Raw genomic sequence first — 21,194 nt, 5'->3', positions numbered from 1 at the left:
AGCATTTTCGGCTGGAGTATTCTTTTATGCCAAGCAATCATAATCAGACGAATTTGTTCCATTCTAAAGGGTCTATTCAATAGACTTTTATAATATTGAAAATTTTTAACGCATGAAATTTGAAAAAAAAAAACTTTTCAACTAGCATAAAATTTCAAATATATGCATTGTTATAATATGGTATCTAATGTCTGCTAGTGTAACCGCCATGTTAAGTTTTAAAAAGGTAAATTTTATTTTCCATGATTTTCTCTCCTCCTAAAAAAGAACAATAGAGGAAATTCACAATGAAAGTTAGAAGTCTCTTAAATAAAATTTACCTACATACTTACTCTTTCTTCGGAGATCCTTCAAAAAATAATACGATTTGCGCATATTCTTCCCTCATATTTAATTACATACTTATCTCAGTTACTTTCTGTTCATACATACAGATATAAATTTATAAGTTTAGACGTAAATGTAGTTGATATTTGTTGCTATACCACATTTTAGGTATAGTTCGTTTGTATTTTGACTTAAATAATGTGCGGGTGGCCCACCTCAGCTTTTAGTCAAAATAACCCTTGAAAGTGAGTGCCTCTTCCAGTGAATGAACCTTATAAATACTCGTATATCCTTTTTAATTTTATAAACAAATTTATTATTAAAAACAAACAAAAAATTGAACAAAAAAACATGTAAACAATCTCAAATGAAATACCAAATATTATTCAAGGATTGTTTGAAAGTTTGTTTTGTGTTCGTTCGTGTGTGTGCCGCCTCGAATGTCAAACAAATAAAATTTCAAAAAATGTTTTATTTTTCTCCTTAAAATGTTTAACAACAAAAATGACAAAGTTTTAAAAGAATTAAATTATTTATGTCTTTGAGTTAAAAAGATAATTTTTTGTAATTTTTTTTTTTTTCGTTTTCAAGACAAAATCAACCAAATTCGCATAAAAAGAAATATCAAACTTTTGTAAGATACAAAAAAAAAAAAAAATATATATAATCCTCCTTCGACCTCCTCAAAGTTAGATTTTTCAACTCCGACCCGCTTGCCGTTGCATTTGTAATGTTTTGTTGTGCGGCCTCGGATATTATGGAATTGGGTAATGTTTCTCTATCAATACAAAATATTGTGTTCGTATTTGTTAATATGTTGTGATAAACGAGAAGGTATATGGAGAAAGTATTAACACACATTGACGGCAGAAAAATGGGCTAATAACATGAATGCTTTGCCCTGTAAATGTAAATATTAACAGAAAAGAAAGAACTATTAGAAATGTTGATAATTTGTTATCTACATTCTAAAAATCAACGGCATTATATTTTATTGAAGTTTGCATGAGCTACGTAAAGAGCAGAAACAAGTCATGGTTAAAAGGATGTAAGCAAAAAAAAAAAACAAAAAAATTAGGCGCGTCCTTTGCGGAAATTGGAATTTATTAGAACCAATTGAATTTATTGAATTGTTTGGAAAGTCTTAGCTTTTGTATCTAACTCTTTTCAAACGTCAAGTTTCTTAGATCTTGGATGACATTGGGGCTTTTGGTCTCAAAAGTGACCATCCGTTCTCTTTTTCAGAGGGGACACCCTTTTTCTTTTCCGGGAACATTCATTAAATAAATTGTCCATTTGAATGGTTTTCTGGTCAAAACATAAATATTCAATTTTTACTTGTACTAGGTACCTACTATAAGACAAGTTTAAGATTCGTAAAAAAAAACTCGAACTCGAGATAACAATCAGACGATGATGGAGAATGCCAAAATAGTGGGCCCCGCAATTTTGTCTGTCTGTTTTATTTATGAATTTCTTGTTAACGAAATAGCCGATTTGAATCAAAATCATTATAAAATTTTCAAAAAACACGTTTTTGGATTTTTAAAAACATTTCAATGAATTTTATGGAAATTTCGTTTTAATGTGTTTTCTTAAAAATGGCATACCAACTTTTTTTGGAAAAATGTTTGAAAATTTGTATAGGTTTAAAAAAAAAATTTTTTTTTAAACTGCTCTAACGATTTTCAATTTTTGGTAAAAGATGATTTAATACGGTGTTTAATTAATTCTAAAAACCGATTTGTTTTATTTTTTTGTACATTACTTAATTTTAAATTCAATAAATATCAAATTATACATTTTTTTTTAGATTTGTTCAATAAAAAGCTTTAACATAAGAGTTACTTTTACCATAAGAGCAAAAAATTGCGAACCAGTCGTGCAATTAATTTATTATAACTTTAAATGGACTCAAGAATGTCTATTAGGTATAGGAAACAGGGATCCGTAAGGTGTTTATAGATAGTAATCTCTAATTTATAAAAAATTTCAGATTGGCATTTTTTGCGCAACAACATCGAAATTGTTTCACTTAAACTTAAAGATTCGAAAATGACTTCAAGTTGACTTCAAAATTTGTAATACAGTTAAACCCGCTTAAGAAAAACTGAATTGACAAAACTAGTTTGACAAAACTAGAACTTTTTAAAGAAAAAAAAAAAAAAAAAAAAAACTAAATTAAACCGAGAAAATCCCCGCATTCAAAGCAAGTTCTAAAATTTTAGAACCAAATGTCACCTCACTTTTTATGACATCTGACCAATTAATACCTCTTAATATTTAGAATATGAGCGCAGGTGGCCTGTGTTGAGCGCGAGGATTTACCTCATGCATTTTCGACCACTGAAAAACCATGGTTTTTATCTGTATAAACACAAAAAATATATATTCTTCATTTTTCAGATCACGAACTAAACAAAAATAAGGAAAGAAAAATGTTAAAAGAAAGTTAAATATAATAAAAGTCATAGTTGATGAAATTTTGATTAACATAAAGAAAATTGAAAAAAGAAAAAATCCTTCACAAAATATTAACAAACCTTAAATGCAATGATAAACGTCAAGTCATTAGCTGTCCAAAATGACAAAAGCATTAATATTGTCAAAAAACAGAGATCAAGCCCTGATAATTTTAGAAGTCATACAAATTATACATCCAACCTTGGTGAGGATGAATGTCATTGCCATCAACGAATTTTTGGTACCACCAACATTGGAACGACTGGAGGTATTATCCTGCATTCTTCATGCAGAAAAACAAAATTGACATCTTCAACAGTAGTGATAGAAAATTCATTCCTAAGACAACAACGAAAGAATTGTTGTAGTAAAATTTATTTAATACAAAGGCTGCTTGTGTCATTGGTTTTTGCCACATTCATAATTGGCGTTACTTCTTTGCCACCTGTCATACGTATCGGTAAGTAAATATTTTCTGGATAGTTTTTAAATCGAGGAAAAATAAAAAAAGAATTCAAAATGTTTAATTGCTAGTATTTCTCTTCTCATCAATTTTTTTTTTTTTTCTTTTTCAGGTGCTATATTTACTGAGGATCAAAAAGATAGCAGTACTGAATTAGCATTTAAATATGCCGTCTATAGAATAAACAAAGATAAAACAATTTTACCTAACACACAATTAGTATACGATATAGAATATGTTCCTCGCGATGATTCATTTCGAACATCGAAAAAAGGTAATTTTCCTTTTTTTTTTCTTACTTATGTTTTATAACTCTCTAAAGTAAAAAAAAAGTGTGCTTACACAAAAAAAAGAGTAGTTAACACATTTTTTCAACCAATCTAGTAGTTTGTCCCACCTTCTTCCATGTTTGTACATCCTAAATTTTCGTTTTTTCACCATTCAAAAAATTTGTAGAGCAAAAAAAGTTGGTGCTTAAAAATCTAAATTTTTGTTTGCAGTGATCCTTTTTACACTTTTTCTCAATTAACCATGGCTATCCGAACAAGTGACATGACTTTTTTGCGGTAGCCTACCCTTAGTTCAAAAATTTATTTTTAAGAGTTTGGTAATTTGAAAAAAAATGTAATTCAATTTTGAAGTTCAAGTAACCTCAACTCATCTAAGTGACGAGCCCACTGTCGTACCTGGGCGAAACGCTTTGGAGTTGAGGTCACTTGAACTTTAAAATTGAATTACATTTTATATTTGTTGTAAAGGGTCACTGTGGTGTATGCGTACTATTTTTTTTTTTAGGTGGATACAAAATAATTCTTCTATAATTTTTAAACTAAGGGTAGGATAGCGACACAAAAAGTTGGGCTGTCCTGGGCTAATTTCGGACTAACTAACGATTTTTTCACAGGAAAAAATAAATCATAATTTTTGCGGTTTCTAATATGGATTTTTTTTTTATTTTACTTCTTGAAAAAATAGTGGAATAAAGAAAAAAAAAAAAAGTTGGGCAAACGAACAACAGTGCAAAACCAAAAATTTTTACACTGAATAAAAAAAAATATTTTTTATGACTTTTGATTTTTGGCTTTTTCTATTCCAGTTTGTCGTCAATTAGAATCTGGAGTTCAGGTGATATTTGGACCGTCAGATCCATTATTAGGCGGTCATATACAATCGATATGTGAAGCCTTAGATATACCACATGTTGAGGCTCGCATCGATTTGGACCAAAGTGTTAGGGAATTTTCAATAAATTTGTATCCATCTCAAACACATATGAATATTGCATACAGAGATTTGATGGCTTATTTAAATTGGACCAAAGTTGCCATTATTTATGAAGAGGATAATGGTAAGATAGGAAAACAAAAAAAAAAAAAACAAATACAAAAACAGCAATTTTATTATAATTTTTTTGTTTTTGATTTTCCAAGGACTTTTTAAGCAACAAGAACTTATGCGAACCACTGCAACTTCAAAGGCTGAAATGTATATAAGACAGGCAACACCTGAAACATATCGACAAGTTCTCAAAGAAATTCGACAAAAAGAAATCTATAAACTGATTGTTGATACAAATCCGAGTCATATAAATGCATTTTTTCGAGGAGTAAGTCGTCATTTTTATCTTTTGTTTGTTTGTTGTTTTTTTTTTTTTTTGTTTTTGTTACTGTAAACAAACATTGTGTACCTTTGTTATATTTCTACTAATATTCACAGATTCTGCAACTGCAAATGAATGATTACAGATACCATTACATGTTTACAACATTTGTAAGTATTAACATTAATTTTATTTACCAAATTAAATAGTTTATATTGAACCAAATTCTTCCTTGGTGCGATGGTTGTTGCGACTTACTATAGCTCATGGGTCTGGGTTCAATTCCCAACCTCATTGATTACACTGTGTTACAAAATAAAAATCATGTCAATTACTTTGGAAATGACCTAGCAGAGGTTGTACTGAGTACATCATATTTCGGCACTTGAAATTTTTCGTAGACCCTCAAAATTTCAAGTTATCGTAAAAAACCGTTTTTCAATGTTTTCAGATTTCAACGATTTTTTACTCAGCCATTTTTCGGTCAATTTCAGATTTTTTTACAGTTCTAAACAGAGGAGTACCTACTTGTTCTTTTTGAAAATATTTTTTTATTATGTTCAAGCACCTAATTGGGTGTAGATTTTATGGGCTGAATTTAAAAGTACAACATTTTTTCACTGTTTTTTAGAGTTCGGAGACCGTTTTAAGCAACATTTTGTGATTTTGAAATTATTTTTTATAAACAGTTTTATTGTTCTATTTATGCTGAATATATAAAGCTTTTACTCATTAAAAACAGTTGTAATTTGTGGAAGTTATTGTTTTTTTAACCGAGAAATTCCAATTTATTGCAAAAAAAAACCCAATTTTCATGATTTTTTGAAATTTTATCAAAATTTTGATTGTGTTTCGGCAAAATTGACTTCAGATACGGATTCAGCACGTCAAAATACATAAAGATAGGCAGGTCCGGTCAAAAGTATTGACACTTTTTTTTTTGGCTTGTGTTATCAAGGGCAAGAAAAAATGAACAGTATTTAAAATATATATCTGAGCAACCAAAATCGATATCAAAATTTTTTAAACGTACTTGCAAAGAATAACATTTTTTTCTAAAAATTAAGACCATAAAAAATTTTCTACTATTATTATGAACAGAGAAATAAATTTTTCATTTCATTCATTGTCCCAAAAAATTGAAATTTCTTTCTCGAGTAAAAAAATCACAACTTCCACAATGTCTAACTAATTTTGATGAATTAAAACTTTTTTTACTCAGCATAAATAGAACAATTAAACTGTTTATTTCAAAACACAAAATGAAGCTTAAAACGCTCTCCGAACTCTAAAAAACGATGAAAAAATGTTGTACTTTGAGATTCAGGGCATAAAATCTTCACCCAATTTGGTGTTTTAGCGCGTTTTAGCATAATAAAAAAATATTTTCAAAAAGAACAAGAACTCCTCTGTTTAGAACTGTAAGAACCTGTGCTAGGTCATTTCCAAAGTAATTGACATGATTTTTATTTTGTAACACAGTGTTATTTAAAGTATTCCTTAACTCAAATATCGAAATTGTGCACTGAATCTTTGACTTTCTTATGTCGTTTTCGATTGGGTTCACTCAAAGATTCACTCATTCTGAAATCCAATGGAACAGCTGGTTAATTTTTTTCCACTCAAATCGGGAACTTTATATCTATGTTTTGGTAAATAAAATCAAATAAAAATTATATGCAATTGAACAAAAAAATTTATTTTGAAATTTAAGTGTTCATGTATTAGTGCTTTTTTGTGAATTCTGATTTGAAATCGAGAAGCTGTCATTTTCGTTCGTACCAATAAAACGGAAAACGACATTACTCAATTCAAGTTTCTTAAATTATTACACCAAATAATTATTTTTTTATTTTTGTCAAAAAATTGTTGTTGAAGTAGAATCTCCATCTGCAAAAATAACGCACAAGTAATAAATTTATTCCTGCGCCCCCCTGCAGTGGGAAGGTGGCCTAAAATGGCACCTCCTAAAGAAAATCTCGAAAAAAAATTTTTCCGGTATAAAATTTTCCCAGTATAAAATGGTAAAAAGTGGGTCTACTTTTTTGACCTGTCAAACTGCAAATAATAGCTTGAAGTTGCTAACATTTTTTATATGTCGGTGCTGACAGTTAATTTAAGAATTCATTTCAAAAAAACCTTCTAAATCTGTTCGATTCTACGATTTCTAGGAACTGGGCCATTTTACCTTAGTGGGCCATTTAAGCCACCTTCCTTAAATATTAAAATCTATATATGTACAATTGTACTTATATTAAACCAATTTCCAATTCAAGAGTAACAATTTGTTTTCCTTTTCTTAAAAGGATATTGAAGCTTTTGACTTGGAAGATTTCAAATATAACAGCGTTAATATAACAGCTTTTCGATTGGTCGATGTGGAAAGCAAGCAATATGTAAAAATAATGGATCAAATGAAAAAGTTTCAACACAGTGGCCGTACTATTCTCGATGGAAATCCATCTATTCAGGTGAAATTAAAAACCAATAAAAATATGTTTGCAAAATAGAAAAAAAAACATTAAAAAGGTGTTTGTTCCTACACAATTTTTAGACTCAACCAGCTTTGATGTTTGATTCGGTGTATGCCTTCGCTGCTGGATTAATGCACTTAGACCGTAGTCATATGTTAACTGTGACAAATCTCTCATGTGATTCTGAAATACCATGGAGTGATGGACTATCACTTTACAATTACATAAATTCTGTAAGTGAAATTTTAAAGCTCAGACATTATAGAATCGGAAATTAAAACAAAAACAAAAAAAAAACTTACTAATTTTAGGCTAGCATAAGTGGACTAACCGGAAATGTTCAATTTAGTGAAGGTCGTCGAAATAATTTTAAAATCGATCTGTTAAAACTCAAACAAGAACGAATACAAAAAGTTGGTTTTTGGAATCCAGAAGAAGGTGTCAATGTAACCGATCCTTCTGCATTTTATGATATCAATTCAACAAACATAACTCTTGTTGTAATGACGCGAAAGGTTGGTTAGTTTAGTAAGTTTGTTTCAAATAAAAACAAAAAAGAGTAAACCCTTTTTTCTTTAACAAAAAACAAAAAAAATAATATAGGAAAAACCCTATGTAATGGTGAAAGAGGATGCCAATCTAACTGGAAATGCACGCTATGAAGGATTTTGCATTGACTTGTTAAAGGCTATAGCTGGACAAGTTGGTTTTCATTATAAAATCGAGTTGGTACCTGATGCAATGTATGGGGTTTTTAATCCAGAAACTAATACTTGGAATGGCATTGTTCGAGAATTAATGGAAAGGGTATAAATTAATTTATAGAATTTAATATCCTAGATCAAATTTTCATTTAAATTTTACTTGAATAGAGAGCCGATTTAGCAGTGGCTTCAATGACAATTAACTATGCACGTGAAAGTGTCATTGATTTTACAAAACCATTCATGAATTTGGGTATTGGAATTTTATTCAAAGTAAGTTAAGCTCTTAATTACATTAAAATATTTTTTGATTTTTTTTTTCTTAAACAAAAATTTGGCTTTTTTTATAGTACCATTAAAACATAAGCTAATTTTTATATTTTGTTAATTGATAATTTAATTTGAACGCTAAATTATTCCCGCTTGATTCAATACCTAAAAAATATAAAATAGATTTTGATCCAAAGTTGAGCTTCATAAAAATATTACCCTTTTCCCTGAACATCACATTGTTAAATGTTTTGTTTTTTTTTTCGAGTTGTGATCGGAAAATTTCGATTAAAATAAATTCAGCCAGAACTCCGTTTTAAGCTATGAATAGAGCTTTCAGAGATTTTCAAAAATGACACTTTTGTTTTTTGTGTCCCAGTGTAATTTAAAATACGTCTCTGCGAAGCCCCTTCTGCAAATTAATTCTGTAAGCTCCCTTCAATAACAAAATTGCTTCTTAGGAAAGCCCTATACAAGTCTTATAGATTCTAAAGCATATGAAATTTAAATTTTTCTTTTTTGAATTGCGACATTGGGTATTTATTTTTGAAATAGAAATGTCAAAGAGATTCACAAGTAGCGCCATCTAGTCCTTATAATTATTGTAAAACAATTTTGCTATGGTATGAACCTGCTAAGTGAGTTTTTACTTACTTTGGCGGACACTTTATGGCGGAATAAAAAAATAAATAATCTCATTAATTGTAGCTAAATAAAATGCACGACTGGGTCGCACGAACTTGCTCTTAGAGTTAAAGTTGCTTACATTTTTAAGACTTTTTATATAGAAATTTGGAAAAAAAAATAAAATTCGTTTTTTTAAAAAATAAAATAAAATCTGAAATCAAATTGCCCTCCAAAACAAGTATGCAGTTTTGATTGATATGTTAAGATGCATTTTTAGAAAAAAAATTTTCAAAATCTTTAGAGCCGTTTTTTTAAAAACTAATTTTTTATAAATAATTTTTTGGAAAAAAAGTTTTAAAATAAAATTGGTATGCCATTTTTTGAAATCACTAATCAACAAAATTTCAAAAAAATTCAATGTCCCGTTTTCGAAAATTTGATTTTTCAAAAACGAATTTTAAAAATTTTTTTAAAAATCCAAAAATTAATTTTTTGGAAATTTTATTTTTGGTTTATATTTAAATTATTTAAATGCTTCTTCACAAAAAGTTTTGATGAAATTGAATAAGCGGTTTCAGAGATAATGGGATTTAAAAAAAAACGGTTCTATGGAAGGTACCGTTAATAATGATTTTCAAACAAAATTTTTTTCATTAGAAGATAAACTTTAGCTTAAAACTAACATTTAAATTTTTTTAACAAAATCGTTGGAGCCGTTTTGGAGATATTTCAATTTTACTAAAATCGGTATATGACAAGTACCGTTAATTTTGGTCCAAGAAAATTAATTCCAAAAACCCCTCTGGAGAGTTGCCAAATAACGCTACATACCAAATTTGACATTAATCAGTCCATCCGTTTAGGCTGTAGCTCCTTATACAGACAGACAGACGGACTACCGGGACCCACTTTTTTGGCATTGTGTACCATCGTAATGTCATGGAAAAATGTTATCTCAACTTTTCTTTTTGTACGAATGCATAACTTGATATATAGTACCTATATCGCAAGTAAAAATTAATTTTGTAGCGCCACCCAGTCATTTTTTATTTCAACTTGAAGTTTCAGAATGTGAACTTTTCGGCCAGTTAAAAAAAATCACTTTTTTAAGTTTTTTTTTCTTTTGTCATTAATTGTAGCTTTTGAAAACTAAGATTTTTGATGTAAATTCCAATTTTGTAGCTCAAACCGTTTTTAAAATAGTGAAGATTTTGTTTAAAGACATAAACTTTCAAAATCCAAAAAAAATGGGAAGTTGAAAATTTTTTTTTGCAGAAATTTGAAATAACATAAACTAAGACGAAACCCAAAAACCTGGATTTTTTGACTCGATTAATGTTTTCTTGTTTTTCAATTTTCAGCGAAAATAAGACTCAATTTCATACGTAACGGTCAGAATTTTCAAAAAAAAGTTGAATTTTAAATTTTTTTTCTTTTCTTGAAATTGTAGGTTAGCAAAACAAAATTTAATTATGTAGCTCCTCTCAGTCATTTCATATCTCAATTTAAAGTTTAAAAATGGGCATCAAAAAATATAATAATTTTCCTACTTTGTCCGCTTACATCAATCATATTTTAGCGGAATTTTGAATAAAAAAAAAAACTGTTGAGGCTACAAAAACCAAGTTAGTGGAATTGAAATTTATTTTTAATCATTTTGAGATTTTTTCCGCTAACTTCAGACTTATTTTAGCGGAAAATTCAATAATTCAAACTACGCGAGCTACAAATTTTTGGTTTGCGCAACAAATAAGCACATAATTAGCTACAATTAATGAGATTAATTTTTTTTATTCCTCCACAAAGTGTTCGCCAAAGTAAGGGACGTGAATTTTTGTGAATGGGAAGTATAACTTTAATCGCATGTACATTTGTGTACACTGTACAAACACTCTTTTTTTTAATTTAACAAATCGTTTGTGTTCTAATCCGGATTCAGATTGTTAGTTCTGATTAATTCAATATTGGATTAAAATTTATTCGAAAATTAGAAAAACATAACTGTACTCTTCTTGAAAATTCAGATTCTTTCATAATTTTGATTTAGTTAACTTTGTCTTTGTTTCAAACTCTTTTAATTTTATTCAATTAAAAAGAAGAAAACAATTTTTGATTTTTCATTATCATTTTTGTTTATTCCTATTGATGTAGGTGCCAACTAGCCAACCAACACGTTTGTTCTCATTTATGAATCCTTTGGCTGTGGAAATTTGGTTATATGTGCTAGCTGCTTACCTCTTAGTTTCGTTTACATTATTTGTAATGGCGCGATTTTCGCCCTACGAATGGAATAATCCGCATCCATGCTTGAAGGAATCCGACATTGTTGAAAACCAATTTTCTGTATCCAATAGTTTTTGGTTCATAACTGGTACATTCCTTCGCCAGGGATCTGGACTTAATCCAAAGGTAAACTTAAATTGTAAATACCCTTAAAAAAAAGCCTTATTTTGGAATTCATGTTGCGTTGCGTAGTTCCAACAAAAGTAAAGTAATCTGTAGAACCCACATTAAATACACGTATAAAAGCTATCCCATCAGTGAGTCTTTGGTAGAAAATAATCTTTTATTTTGATTTGTGTGGTGTGGTGTGCTGTTTTGGTTAAAAGAAATGGCTTCTAATTATGTTAAAACTATATTAAACTAACGCACTCCTATCGCACAGAAATCAGAACGTGTGCAAAATCAATTCTTCTCCTTCATGAATCCATTAGCCGTTGAGATATGGTGTTATATAGCTATTGGCTATGTTTTGGTATCCTTCACCATTTGGATTGTAGCTCGGTTTTCTCCATTCGAATGGCAACCAGCAAAGCCTCCGTGCTCGATGGCTTGTGAGCATATGCTGAGTCGCATACGGCAAGCAGCACGCGAACGTGCCAGAGAGCAACAGGAACATCAGGCACATCACGCAACCAAAGGTTTTAAAACTTTGAAAAGTTCAGTGATTCCGCTTGTGAGTTCGTCAACAAAAACAGCCATTTCCAAAGACTCAACGACCAAACCCAAATCCACAATAACTACCCAAATCCATCAGCATCATGAGGAAGCCATAAATAATCAAGAAAATAATGAATTCAGTGATACTGAGAGTAAAACAATTTATGATGATAATTCCGAAAATGAAGAAGTTGTTGATGAGCCAGATGAAATGCAACCTGAAAATGATGAACATAGACACACTTCATATGAGCATAACAATGATGATGATGATAGTGATGATGAAAACCGAGAAGAGTTTCATATGAATAATGCTGAAGATCCCAATGAAATGTGGGAATTGTGTGATCATGAACACACTGATGAAACCGAATTAGTCAGCATTCGAAATGAATTCACGCTCAAAAATAGTTTTTGGTTTGCAATTGGAACTTTAATGCAACAAGGATCTGACTTGTATCCAAGGGTAGGAAAATCAAATATTATAAAAATGAATTCCCATATACTTGTAGATTTGTAAAAAAAAAACAAAGAAATTATATTTATTTTTTTCAATAAATATTTTACAATGTTTACAGGCAACTTCTACCCGAATTGTAGGTGGTATTTGGTGGTTCTTTACATTAATTATTATCTCCTCGTACACTGCCAACTTAGCTGCCTTTCTTACTGTTGAACGAATGATAACCCCTATTGAAAGTGCAGCAGATTTGGCTGAGCAAACTGACATTTCCTACGGCACACTCGAAGGAGGGTCCACCATGACGTTTTTTAGAGTAAGAGCCTCTTGAAAATTGTTTTTTTTTTTTTTAAATATGAATTTTAATTTGGAAGTTTACTAAACTTTCTTTAGGACTCAAAAATAGGAATTTATCAAAAAATGTGGCGATACATGGAAAGTCGCAAACCATCGGTATTTGTCAAGACCTATGAAGAAGGTATTAAGAGAGTTCTCGATGGCAATTATGCGTTTCTTATGGAATCAACTATGCTCGATTATGCTGTCCAAAGAGACTGCAATTTAACACAAATCGGTGGACTTCTCGATTCCAAAGGATATGGAATTGCTACCCCAAAAGGTTCACCTTGGCGTGATATAATTTCGTTAGCAATTCTTGAACTGCAAGAGAAAGGAATCATACAAATTCTCTATGATAAGTGGTGGAAAAATACTGGTGATGTATGTAATCGAGATGACAAAAGCAAAGAATCAAAAGCAAATGCTCTGGGTGTTGAAAATATAGGTAATATATAGATACAGAGGGTATTCATGAATTGTGTTAACTTTACCACATCGCAAAATGTTTAGTTTTATTGGGTAGCAATACTACGGTTTAAACTACCCTAAATCCGAGATTTAGCGAAGTAGATTTCGAATAAATCTTGAGATTTCTTTTTAATCTACTAATCTCGAGATTTATTCAAAATCTACTTCGCTAAATCTCGGATTAAGGGTATGTAAAAACGTAGTATAACTCTGGTAAATGATTTGATTCAAAATGTCTGCCAAAAACTATACCATCAAGAGAGATAGGCTCATTTCACAAGAAGCCGGGAACCGTCCAAACGGGTTGCTGAGAACAAATTCTTATGAAAACAAAAGTAAAACAACCGGGCCATTTAAATGGATTCCGGCTTCGTGTGAAAAAGGCTATAGGCTATAGTTCAAAAAGTTAGAGACTAAATATTTAGTCAAGTTTCGCGTCTATGATTGATAAGCTGTGAAAAAGTGGTTGTCTCTAAAGTCAGTTTACGGAGGATAATTTTACGTGATAACAACATAAAAAAACAGGTTGCTTTTGTTAAAAAAAAATTATCTTTTTTGATTATATCAATTTTTTATATGCAAAGCTTACAAATTAATTTCCTACACCATTAAAAAGTACATTAAATATTTCTTCTTAAGATTTAAGCCATACTCAAATTTTTACAATGCGTAAAAAGTATAAAAATAATTTATTAAAAACAATAATTTTTTATGCAAAATCAAAAAAAAAATCATATATTTTTTTTTCTACACCATTAAATCATTTTTTTTTATCAACAACCTACATATAATAAATTTTATATCATTTAAAAGCTTAATATTTCAGCTTAAAATATTTATATCGATCATGTTTGTACGACATCTACAAAAAGAGCTAGAGTTTTTTAAACCGAATCAGTTTTCATCAAAAAAAGCAAAAAATATCAATCTTTTTTATCTTCCCATGCCATTAAATCAATTTTTTTATCTGACAACCTATATTAAATTTTATATCATAAGGAAGCTTATTATTTCACCTTTAATATGACGCTTCAATCATATTTTTCCGATGCCTACAAAAAACGCACGCTTATAGACTATATGTTTGAGATTTTTTAAACTCAACGAAAAATTTAAAAAAAAAAATTAAAAATACCCCAAAATAGTAGGTGTTTTTCAAAAGTTCATATTTCAAAACGCAGAGACTTAAAAAAAAAAATTGTATATGACCTCTAACTTTTTTTTATTATCTTTCGAATGATGTCACTTTTTTGTACGTCAAAAAAAAATATTTCAAAATTATGTAGCTTTATTGGAAAGTTAAGCCTACTGACATTTTTTGCTTCGTTTTCCTTGACTTATTTTTCAACCGCTGAATTGTGACGGATATAAAATTAACGGTTGAAAACGAATGAGCTGCTTACAACTCGGCTGAAATTCTTAAATAAATTTTTGCATGGCAAAATTTTGGGATAAATTTGTATTGCAGCTAAAATCAGCTATGGCATGAAAAATCTTTCTAACTCGTCTACATACATTTCCGAAGTTGACTAAATGTCTAGTCCTTAATATTTACTGAAACTGTAAACGATTGCTTTTGTTGAAAAATCTGTATAACCTCAGTACTCATTTACTATTCTTTGGCAAGTAGTTTTAGTTTATCGACTTTACGCGGTTTCATGAATACCCTTTTTCTGTTTTTTTTTTTCTAAATAAATTTTTTTTTTTTTATTTTTTAAATAAACTAGGTGGCGTATTTGTAGTGTTACTTTGTGGCCTAGCTCTAGCAGTTGTCGTTGCCATACTGGAATTTTGTTGGAATTCGAAGAAAAATGCCCAAACCGAAAGGCAATCTTTGTGTTCAGAAATGGCTGAAGAACTACGATTTGCTATGCACTGCCATGCATCAAAACAACGCCCAGCAGTAAAACGCAACTGCACGAAATGTGCCCCTGGAACAACATATGTCCCTGGAAGTATTGGAATGTCACATATAAATGGAGTACATTATAATTTTTTAAATTAGAAAAAAAGAAAAAAAAAAAAAAATCAAAATCGATGCCAAAAGAAACGAAATAAATATTAGGAAATAATTTTAAAAATGCAAAAACCAAAACTACTAGAAAAATTTAAATTCATTGCATATATTATACTCGTGTGTGCAATGTAGTTATTTATCATTGTGAGATAAAGTGATAAAAAATTACATATATATGTTCGGAAAACCAATACAATTTTGTTTGTTTTTGAACAATCTGAAATTAAGTTGTTTGTTTTTTCCGCTAGGTGAAGGAGCAAGTAAGTATTATAGCCCAGTGAGAATAGACGAAAAATTATCAAAGAAAGGAAAACATTTTTAACAGGCGGAATTTTGGTATACATGATGTTAGGGTGGTTTACAATCTGTGAAAAGTCCTGAAGTTTCCTCTGTCCGCTAGTCGCATTATAAGAGGTCAAAGGTCACAACATAGATGTTTCACAAATTTTTGTGAGTTGCGGATGACAAGTTGTTCGCGTCCCGAAAACTTCTCGTATTTTGAACTTTCAGTTAATAAGCAGCTCACTTTAATTTTTGTGAAAAACAAAAAAAAAACTGTTTAGCGGAAAATGCTAATTTCCTTTCGATGAAAATTGCACCAGGTTTTTCAATTCCGGGCGAACAAAAATATTTCGGGCGAAAAATTGTATACACATGAAACTCACAACAGTACTGATTAATAATAGAAAAAAAATGGTAAGTTAATTTTTTGAAAATTTCAATTAATTTCATATTCAAAATTCGGAGATAACGGTAAAAAGATGTTCTTTTCCATTCCATTTTTGGATTTTAAAAAAAAATCTGAAAAATTTTTTTTGAAAAATCAAATTTTCGAAAACAGGACATTGAATTTTTTTGAAATTTTGTTTTTAGATGTTGATTAGTGATTTCTACAAAATGGCATACCAATTTTATTTTAAAACATTTTTTCAAAAAATTATTTATAAAAAATTAGTTTTTTAAAAAACGGCTCTAAAGATTTTGAAAATTTTTTTTCTAAAAATGCATCTTAACATATCAATCAAAACTGCATACTTGTTTTGGAGGGCAATTTGATTTCAGATTTTATTTTATTTTTTTAAAAAACGAATTTTATTTTTTTTCCAAATTTCTATATAAAAAGTCTTAAAAATGTTAGCAACTTTAACTCTAAGATCAAGTTCGTGCGACCCAGTCGTGCATTTTATTTTTTTATATTTTTTTTTCGTTCTTTTCAGAGTGGCTTAGTGGAACTATTAGTTTGAAGTATTTACACCTTTAATTTGTACCATTTTTAAATGTTTGGATCTGTTGGGATCAAGGTTAAACATGTACCTACATGCGAATGAAGTTATAGTTCTCACTCAAAAAATTCACTAGTAGGCTCATAACTCATAACAATGCGCTAGATGATGCTTCTTGTTAATCCCTTTGACATTTCAATATTTTTCCTTGAAACTTGGTGAAACTAAAAGTCTCATCAGAAAGTCCATGTTTTGGAAGTTTCACGAAAAATTAATTAAACGTAGCCAAATTATTCACAGATAAAGACGGTAACGAATAAGACGCATACTCGTCTTCTCCGTTACTGTTTTTATCTGTGAATATTTAGGCTACGTTTAATTAGTTTCCCGTGAAACTTCTAGAATATAAACTTTATCATGTGCCCTTAAGACTCACCAAGTTTCAAGAAAAGAAGTAAACAAACAGAAAAAGTAGAACAGGAGAATACAGGAAAAAAAAGTAAACAAACAGACCTAATGTCTACGTGTCGAAAGGAATTTCTTAATGAGCGCGCATGGGCTTATGTTAAAATGGCATGAGTGAGTTCTCTTGCCCACACATTTCTTATTGCATAGTCAAAATGCGCATGTGAGTTAGTCGTCAGACTTTCGTCAAGTCTATGTCCTGCGCTCTGAACCGCACGGCATGCACGTACCAAGAGATAAGAAAACGTAAACTAATGTTTACACTTCGTCAAAATTCGATATGCGAAAAACATAGCCTGATTTCACTACAACCCAAATGAGATAATTTCTCAAAAAGGGTCAGTTCAAATCAATGTTTTTTACTATACGATTTGACATTCGAAATTATATAATTTGCGAAATTATCTTATTTGACCTCTAGTGAAAACATACTATAAGAAAAAAAAAAATTCAATTGTAAATAATTTTGGCAAGGGTTTAGTCTTTATTTTTTCTCGAAAATGATAAAAAAAAAAAGATTTGTAATTTTTTTACCACAATGCATAGACCTGCCCACTGTGAACTCATATCTGTTAACCAAGACTTTTTTGAGACTTTGATCCGAAAATATCTGCTTCAGAATATAAGAAAAAAAATATTTCGATTGCAAATAATTCAGCAACCAGACCTCTTGGAATTTTTTGGTTTTCAGTTATGAATAAAGCTAAAAAAGACCTTTCATTTGATGTATCACACGATGGATTTGGAAGAAATTTAAAAAAATGAAATTTTTTTGCCAAGGGGTTAGAAAAAAAAATATTTCGATTGCAAATAATTCAGCAACCAGACCTCTTGGAATTTTTTGGTTTTCAGTTATGAATAAAGCTAAGGAAGACCTTTCATTTGATGTATCACTCGATGGATTTGGAAGAAATTTTTAAAAATGGAATTTTTTTGCCAAGGGGTTAGAAAAAAAAATATTTCGATTGCAAATAATTCAGCAACCAGACCTCTTGGAATTTTTTGGTTTTCAGTTATGAATAAAGCTAAAGAAGACCTTTCATTTGATGTATCACTCGATGGATTTGGAAGAAATTTAAAAAAATGGAATTTTTTTGCCAAGGGGTTAGAAAAAAAAATATTTCGATTGCAAATAATTCAGCAACCAGACCTCTTGGAATTTTTTGGTTTTCAGTTATGAATAAAGCTAAAGAAGACCTTTCATTTGATGTATCACTCGATGGATTTGGAAGAAATTTAAAAAAATGGAATTTTTTTGCCAAGGGGTTAGAAAAAAAAATATTTCGATTGCAAATAATTCAGCAACCAGACCTCTTGGAATTTTTTGGTTTTCAGTTATGAATAAAGCTAAAGAAGACCTTTCATTTGATGTATCACTCGATGGATTTGGAAGAAATTTAAAAAAATGGAATTTTTTTGCCAAGGGGTAAGAAAAAAAAATATTTCGATTGCAAATAATTCAGCAACCAGACCTCTTGGAATTTTTTGGTTTTCATTTATGAATAAAGCTAAAAAAGACCTTTCATTTGATGTATCACACGATGGATTTGGAAGAAATTTAAAAAAATGAAATTTTTTTGCCAAGAGGTAAGAAAAAAAAATATTTCGATTGCAAATAATTCAGCAACCAGACCTCTTGGAATTTTTTGGTTTTCAGTTATGAATAAAGCTAAAAAAGACCTTTCATTTGATGTATCACACGATGGATTTGGAAGAAATTTAAAAAAATGAAATTTTTTTGCCAAGAGGTAAGAAAAAAAAATATTTCGATTGCAAATAATTCAGCAACCAGACCTCTTGGAATTTTTTGGTTTTCAGTTATGAATAAAACTAAAAAAGACCTTTCATTTGATGGATCACACGATGGATTTGGAAGAAATTTAAAAAAATGAAATTTTTTTGCCAAGAGGTAAGAAAAAAAAATATTTCGATTGCAAATAATTCAGCAACCAGACCTCTTGGAATTTTTTGGTTTTCAGTTATGAATAAAGCTAAAGAAGACCTTTCATTTGATGTATCACTCGATGGATTTGGAAGAAATTTAAAAAAATGGAATTTTTTTGCCAAGGGGTTAGAAAAAAAAATATTTCGATTGCAAATAATTCAGCAACCAGACCTCTTGGAATTTTTTGGTTTTCAGTTATGAATAAAGCTAAAGAAGACCTTTCATTTGATGTATCACTCGATGGATTTGGAAGAAATTTAAAAAAATGGAATTTTTTTGCCAAGGGGTAAGAAAAAAAAATATTTCGATTGCAAATAATTCAGCAACCAGACCTCTTGGAATTTTTTGGTTTTCATTTATGAATAAAGCTAAAAAAGACCTTTCATTTGATGTATCACACGATGGATTTGGAAGAAATTTAAAAAAATGAAATTTTTTTGCCAAGAGGTAAGAAAAAAAAATATTTCGATTGCAAATAATTCAGCAACCAGACCTCTTGGAATTTTTTGGTTTTCAGTTATGAATAAAGCTAAAAAAGACCTTTCATTTGATGTATCACACGATGGATTTGGAAGAAATTTAAAAAAATGAAATTTTTTTGCCAAGAGGTAAGAAAAAAAAATATTTCGATTGCAAATAATTCAGCAACCAGACCTCTTGGAATTTTTTGGTTTTCAGTTATGAATAAAACTAAAAAAGACCTTTCATTTGATGGATCACACGATGGATTTGGAAGAAATTTAAAAAAATGAAATTTTTTTGCCAAGAGGTAAGAAAAAAAAATATTTCGATTGCAAATAATTCAGCAACCAGACCTCTTGGAATTTTTTGGTTTTCAGTTATGAATAAAGCTAAAAAAGACCTTTCATTTGATGTATCACACGATGGATTTGGAAGAAATTTAAAAAAATGAAATTTTTTTGCCAAGAGGTAAGAAAAAAAAATATTTCGATTGCAAATAATTCAGCAACCAGACCTCTTGGAATTTTTTGGTTTTCAGTTATGAATAAAACTAAAAAAGACCTTTCATTTGATGGATCACACGATGGATTTGGAAGAAATTTAAAAAAATGAAATTTTTTTGCCAAGAGGTAAGAAAAAAAAATATTTCGATTGCAAATAATTCAGCAACCAGACCTCTTGGAATTTTTTGGTTTTCAGTTATGAATAAAGCTAAAAAAGACCTTTCATTTGATGTATCACACGATGGATTTGGAAGAAATTTAAAAAATGAAATTTTTTTGCCAAGAGGTAAGAAAAAAAAATATTTCGATTGCAAATAATTCAGCAACCAGACCTCTTGGAATTTTTTGGTTTTCAGTTATGAATAAAGCTAAAAAAGACCTTTCATTTGATGTATCACACGATGGATTTGGAAGAAATTTAAAAAAATGAAATTTTTTTGCCAAGAGGTAAGAAAAAAAAATATTTCGATTGCAAATAATTCAGCAACCAGACCTCTTGGAATTTTTTGGTTTTCAGTTATGAATAAAGCTAAAAAAGACCTTTCATTTGATGTATCACACGATGGATTTGGAAGAAATTTAAAAAAATGAAATTTTTTTGCCAAGAGGTAAGAAAAAAAAATATTTCGATTGCAAATAATTCAGCAACCAGACCTCTTGGAATTTTTTGGTTTTCAGTTATGAATAAAACTAAAAAAGACCTTTCATTTGATGGATCACACGATGGATTTGGAAGAAATTTAAAAAAATGAAATTTTTTTGCCAAGAGGTAAGAAAAAAAAATATTTCGATTGCAAATAATTCAGCAACCAGACCTCTTGGAAGTTTTTGGTTTTCAGTTATGAATAAAGCTAAAAAAGACCTTTCATTTGATGTATCACACGATGGATTTGGAAGAAATTTAAAAAAATGAAATTTTTTTGCCAAGAGGTAAGAAAAAAAAATATTTCGATTGCAAATAATTCAGCAACCAGACCTCTTGGAATTTTTTGGTTTTCAGTTATGAATAAAGCTAAAAAAGACCTTTCATTTGATGTATCACACGATGGATTTGGAAGAAATTTAAAAAAATGAAATTTTTTTGCCAAGAGGTAAGAAAAAAAAATATTTCGATTGCAAATAATTCAGCAACCAGACCTCTTGGAATTTTTTGGTTTTCAGTTATGAATAAAACTAAAAAAGACCTTTCATTTGATGGATCACACGATGGATTTGGAAGAAATTTAAAAAAATGAAATTTTTTTGCCAAGAGGTAAGAAAAAAAAATATTTCGATTGCAAATAATTCAGCAACCAGACCTCTTGGAATTTTTTGGTTTTCAGTTATGAATAAAGCTAAAAAAGACCTTTCATTTGATGTATCACACGATGGATTTGGAAGAAATTTAAAAAAATGAAATTTTTTTGCCAAGAGGTAAGAAAAAAAAATATTTCGATTGCAAATA

General features: G+C 29.6%; 1 protein-coding gene across 3 annotated transcripts; it reads left to right on the top strand.

Moving 5' to 3' along the window:
* Positions 1 to 486: 486 nt before the first annotated feature.
* LOC129920681 (glutamate receptor ionotropic, kainate 2) lies at positions 487 to 15,444 on the top strand. 3 transcript variants are annotated; one of them, XM_056002156.1, is made up of 16 exons: positions 951 to 1,094; positions 2,734 to 3,250; positions 3,366 to 3,527; positions 4,350 to 4,601; positions 4,684 to 4,859; positions 4,970 to 5,023; positions 7,160 to 7,324; positions 7,408 to 7,560; positions 7,639 to 7,842; positions 7,931 to 8,134; positions 8,200 to 8,304; positions 11,080 to 11,337; positions 11,594 to 12,334; positions 12,447 to 12,644; positions 12,722 to 13,112; positions 14,863 to 15,444. In XM_056002156.1, the coding sequence occupies exons 2-16, from the start codon at positions 2,881 to 2,883 to the stop codon at positions 15,138 to 15,140; spliced, it is 3,711 nt and encodes a 1,236-aa protein (XP_055858131.1). In that variant the 5' UTR covers positions 951 to 1,094; positions 2,734 to 2,880; the 3' UTR covers positions 15,141 to 15,444. The 3 variants fall into 3 exon arrangements, with proteins under 3 accessions (XP_055858130.1, XP_055858131.1, XP_055858129.1); XM_056002155.1 differs by lacking the exons at positions 951 to 1,094; positions 11,594 to 12,334 and adding an exon at positions 487 to 572 and having other exon boundaries at positions 14,863 to 15,424; XM_056002154.1 differs by lacking the exon at positions 11,594 to 12,334 and having other exon boundaries at positions 956 to 1,094; positions 14,863 to 15,424.
* Positions 15,445 to 21,194: the final 5,750 nt, after the last annotated feature.

Source organism: Episyrphus balteatus, chromosome X (assembly GCF_945859705.1).
Source record: "Episyrphus balteatus chromosome X, idEpiBalt1.1, whole genome shotgun sequence".
NCBI classification, from domain to species: domain Eukaryota; kingdom Metazoa; phylum Arthropoda; class Insecta; order Diptera; family Syrphidae; genus Episyrphus; species Episyrphus balteatus.
The sequence above is the reverse complement of the archived record's forward strand: the minus strand, read 5'-3'. Positions and strand labels throughout refer to the sequence as shown.

Bases quoted from the DNA above. Each gene is read 5' to 3' on its own strand.
- LOC129920681 (XM_056002156.1), top strand. From the start codon at position 2,881: ATGATAAACGTCAAGTCATTAGCTGTCCAAAATGACAAAAGCATTAAT. The intron at 8,135-8,199 runs GTATAAATTAAT...TTACTTGAATAG, and splicing joins TTCGAGAATTAATGGAAAGG to AGAGCCGATTTAGCAGTGGC. The intron at 11,338-11,593 runs GTAAACTTAAAT...CCTATCGCACAG, and splicing joins GATCTGGACTTAATCCAAAG to AAATCAGAACGTGTGCAAAA.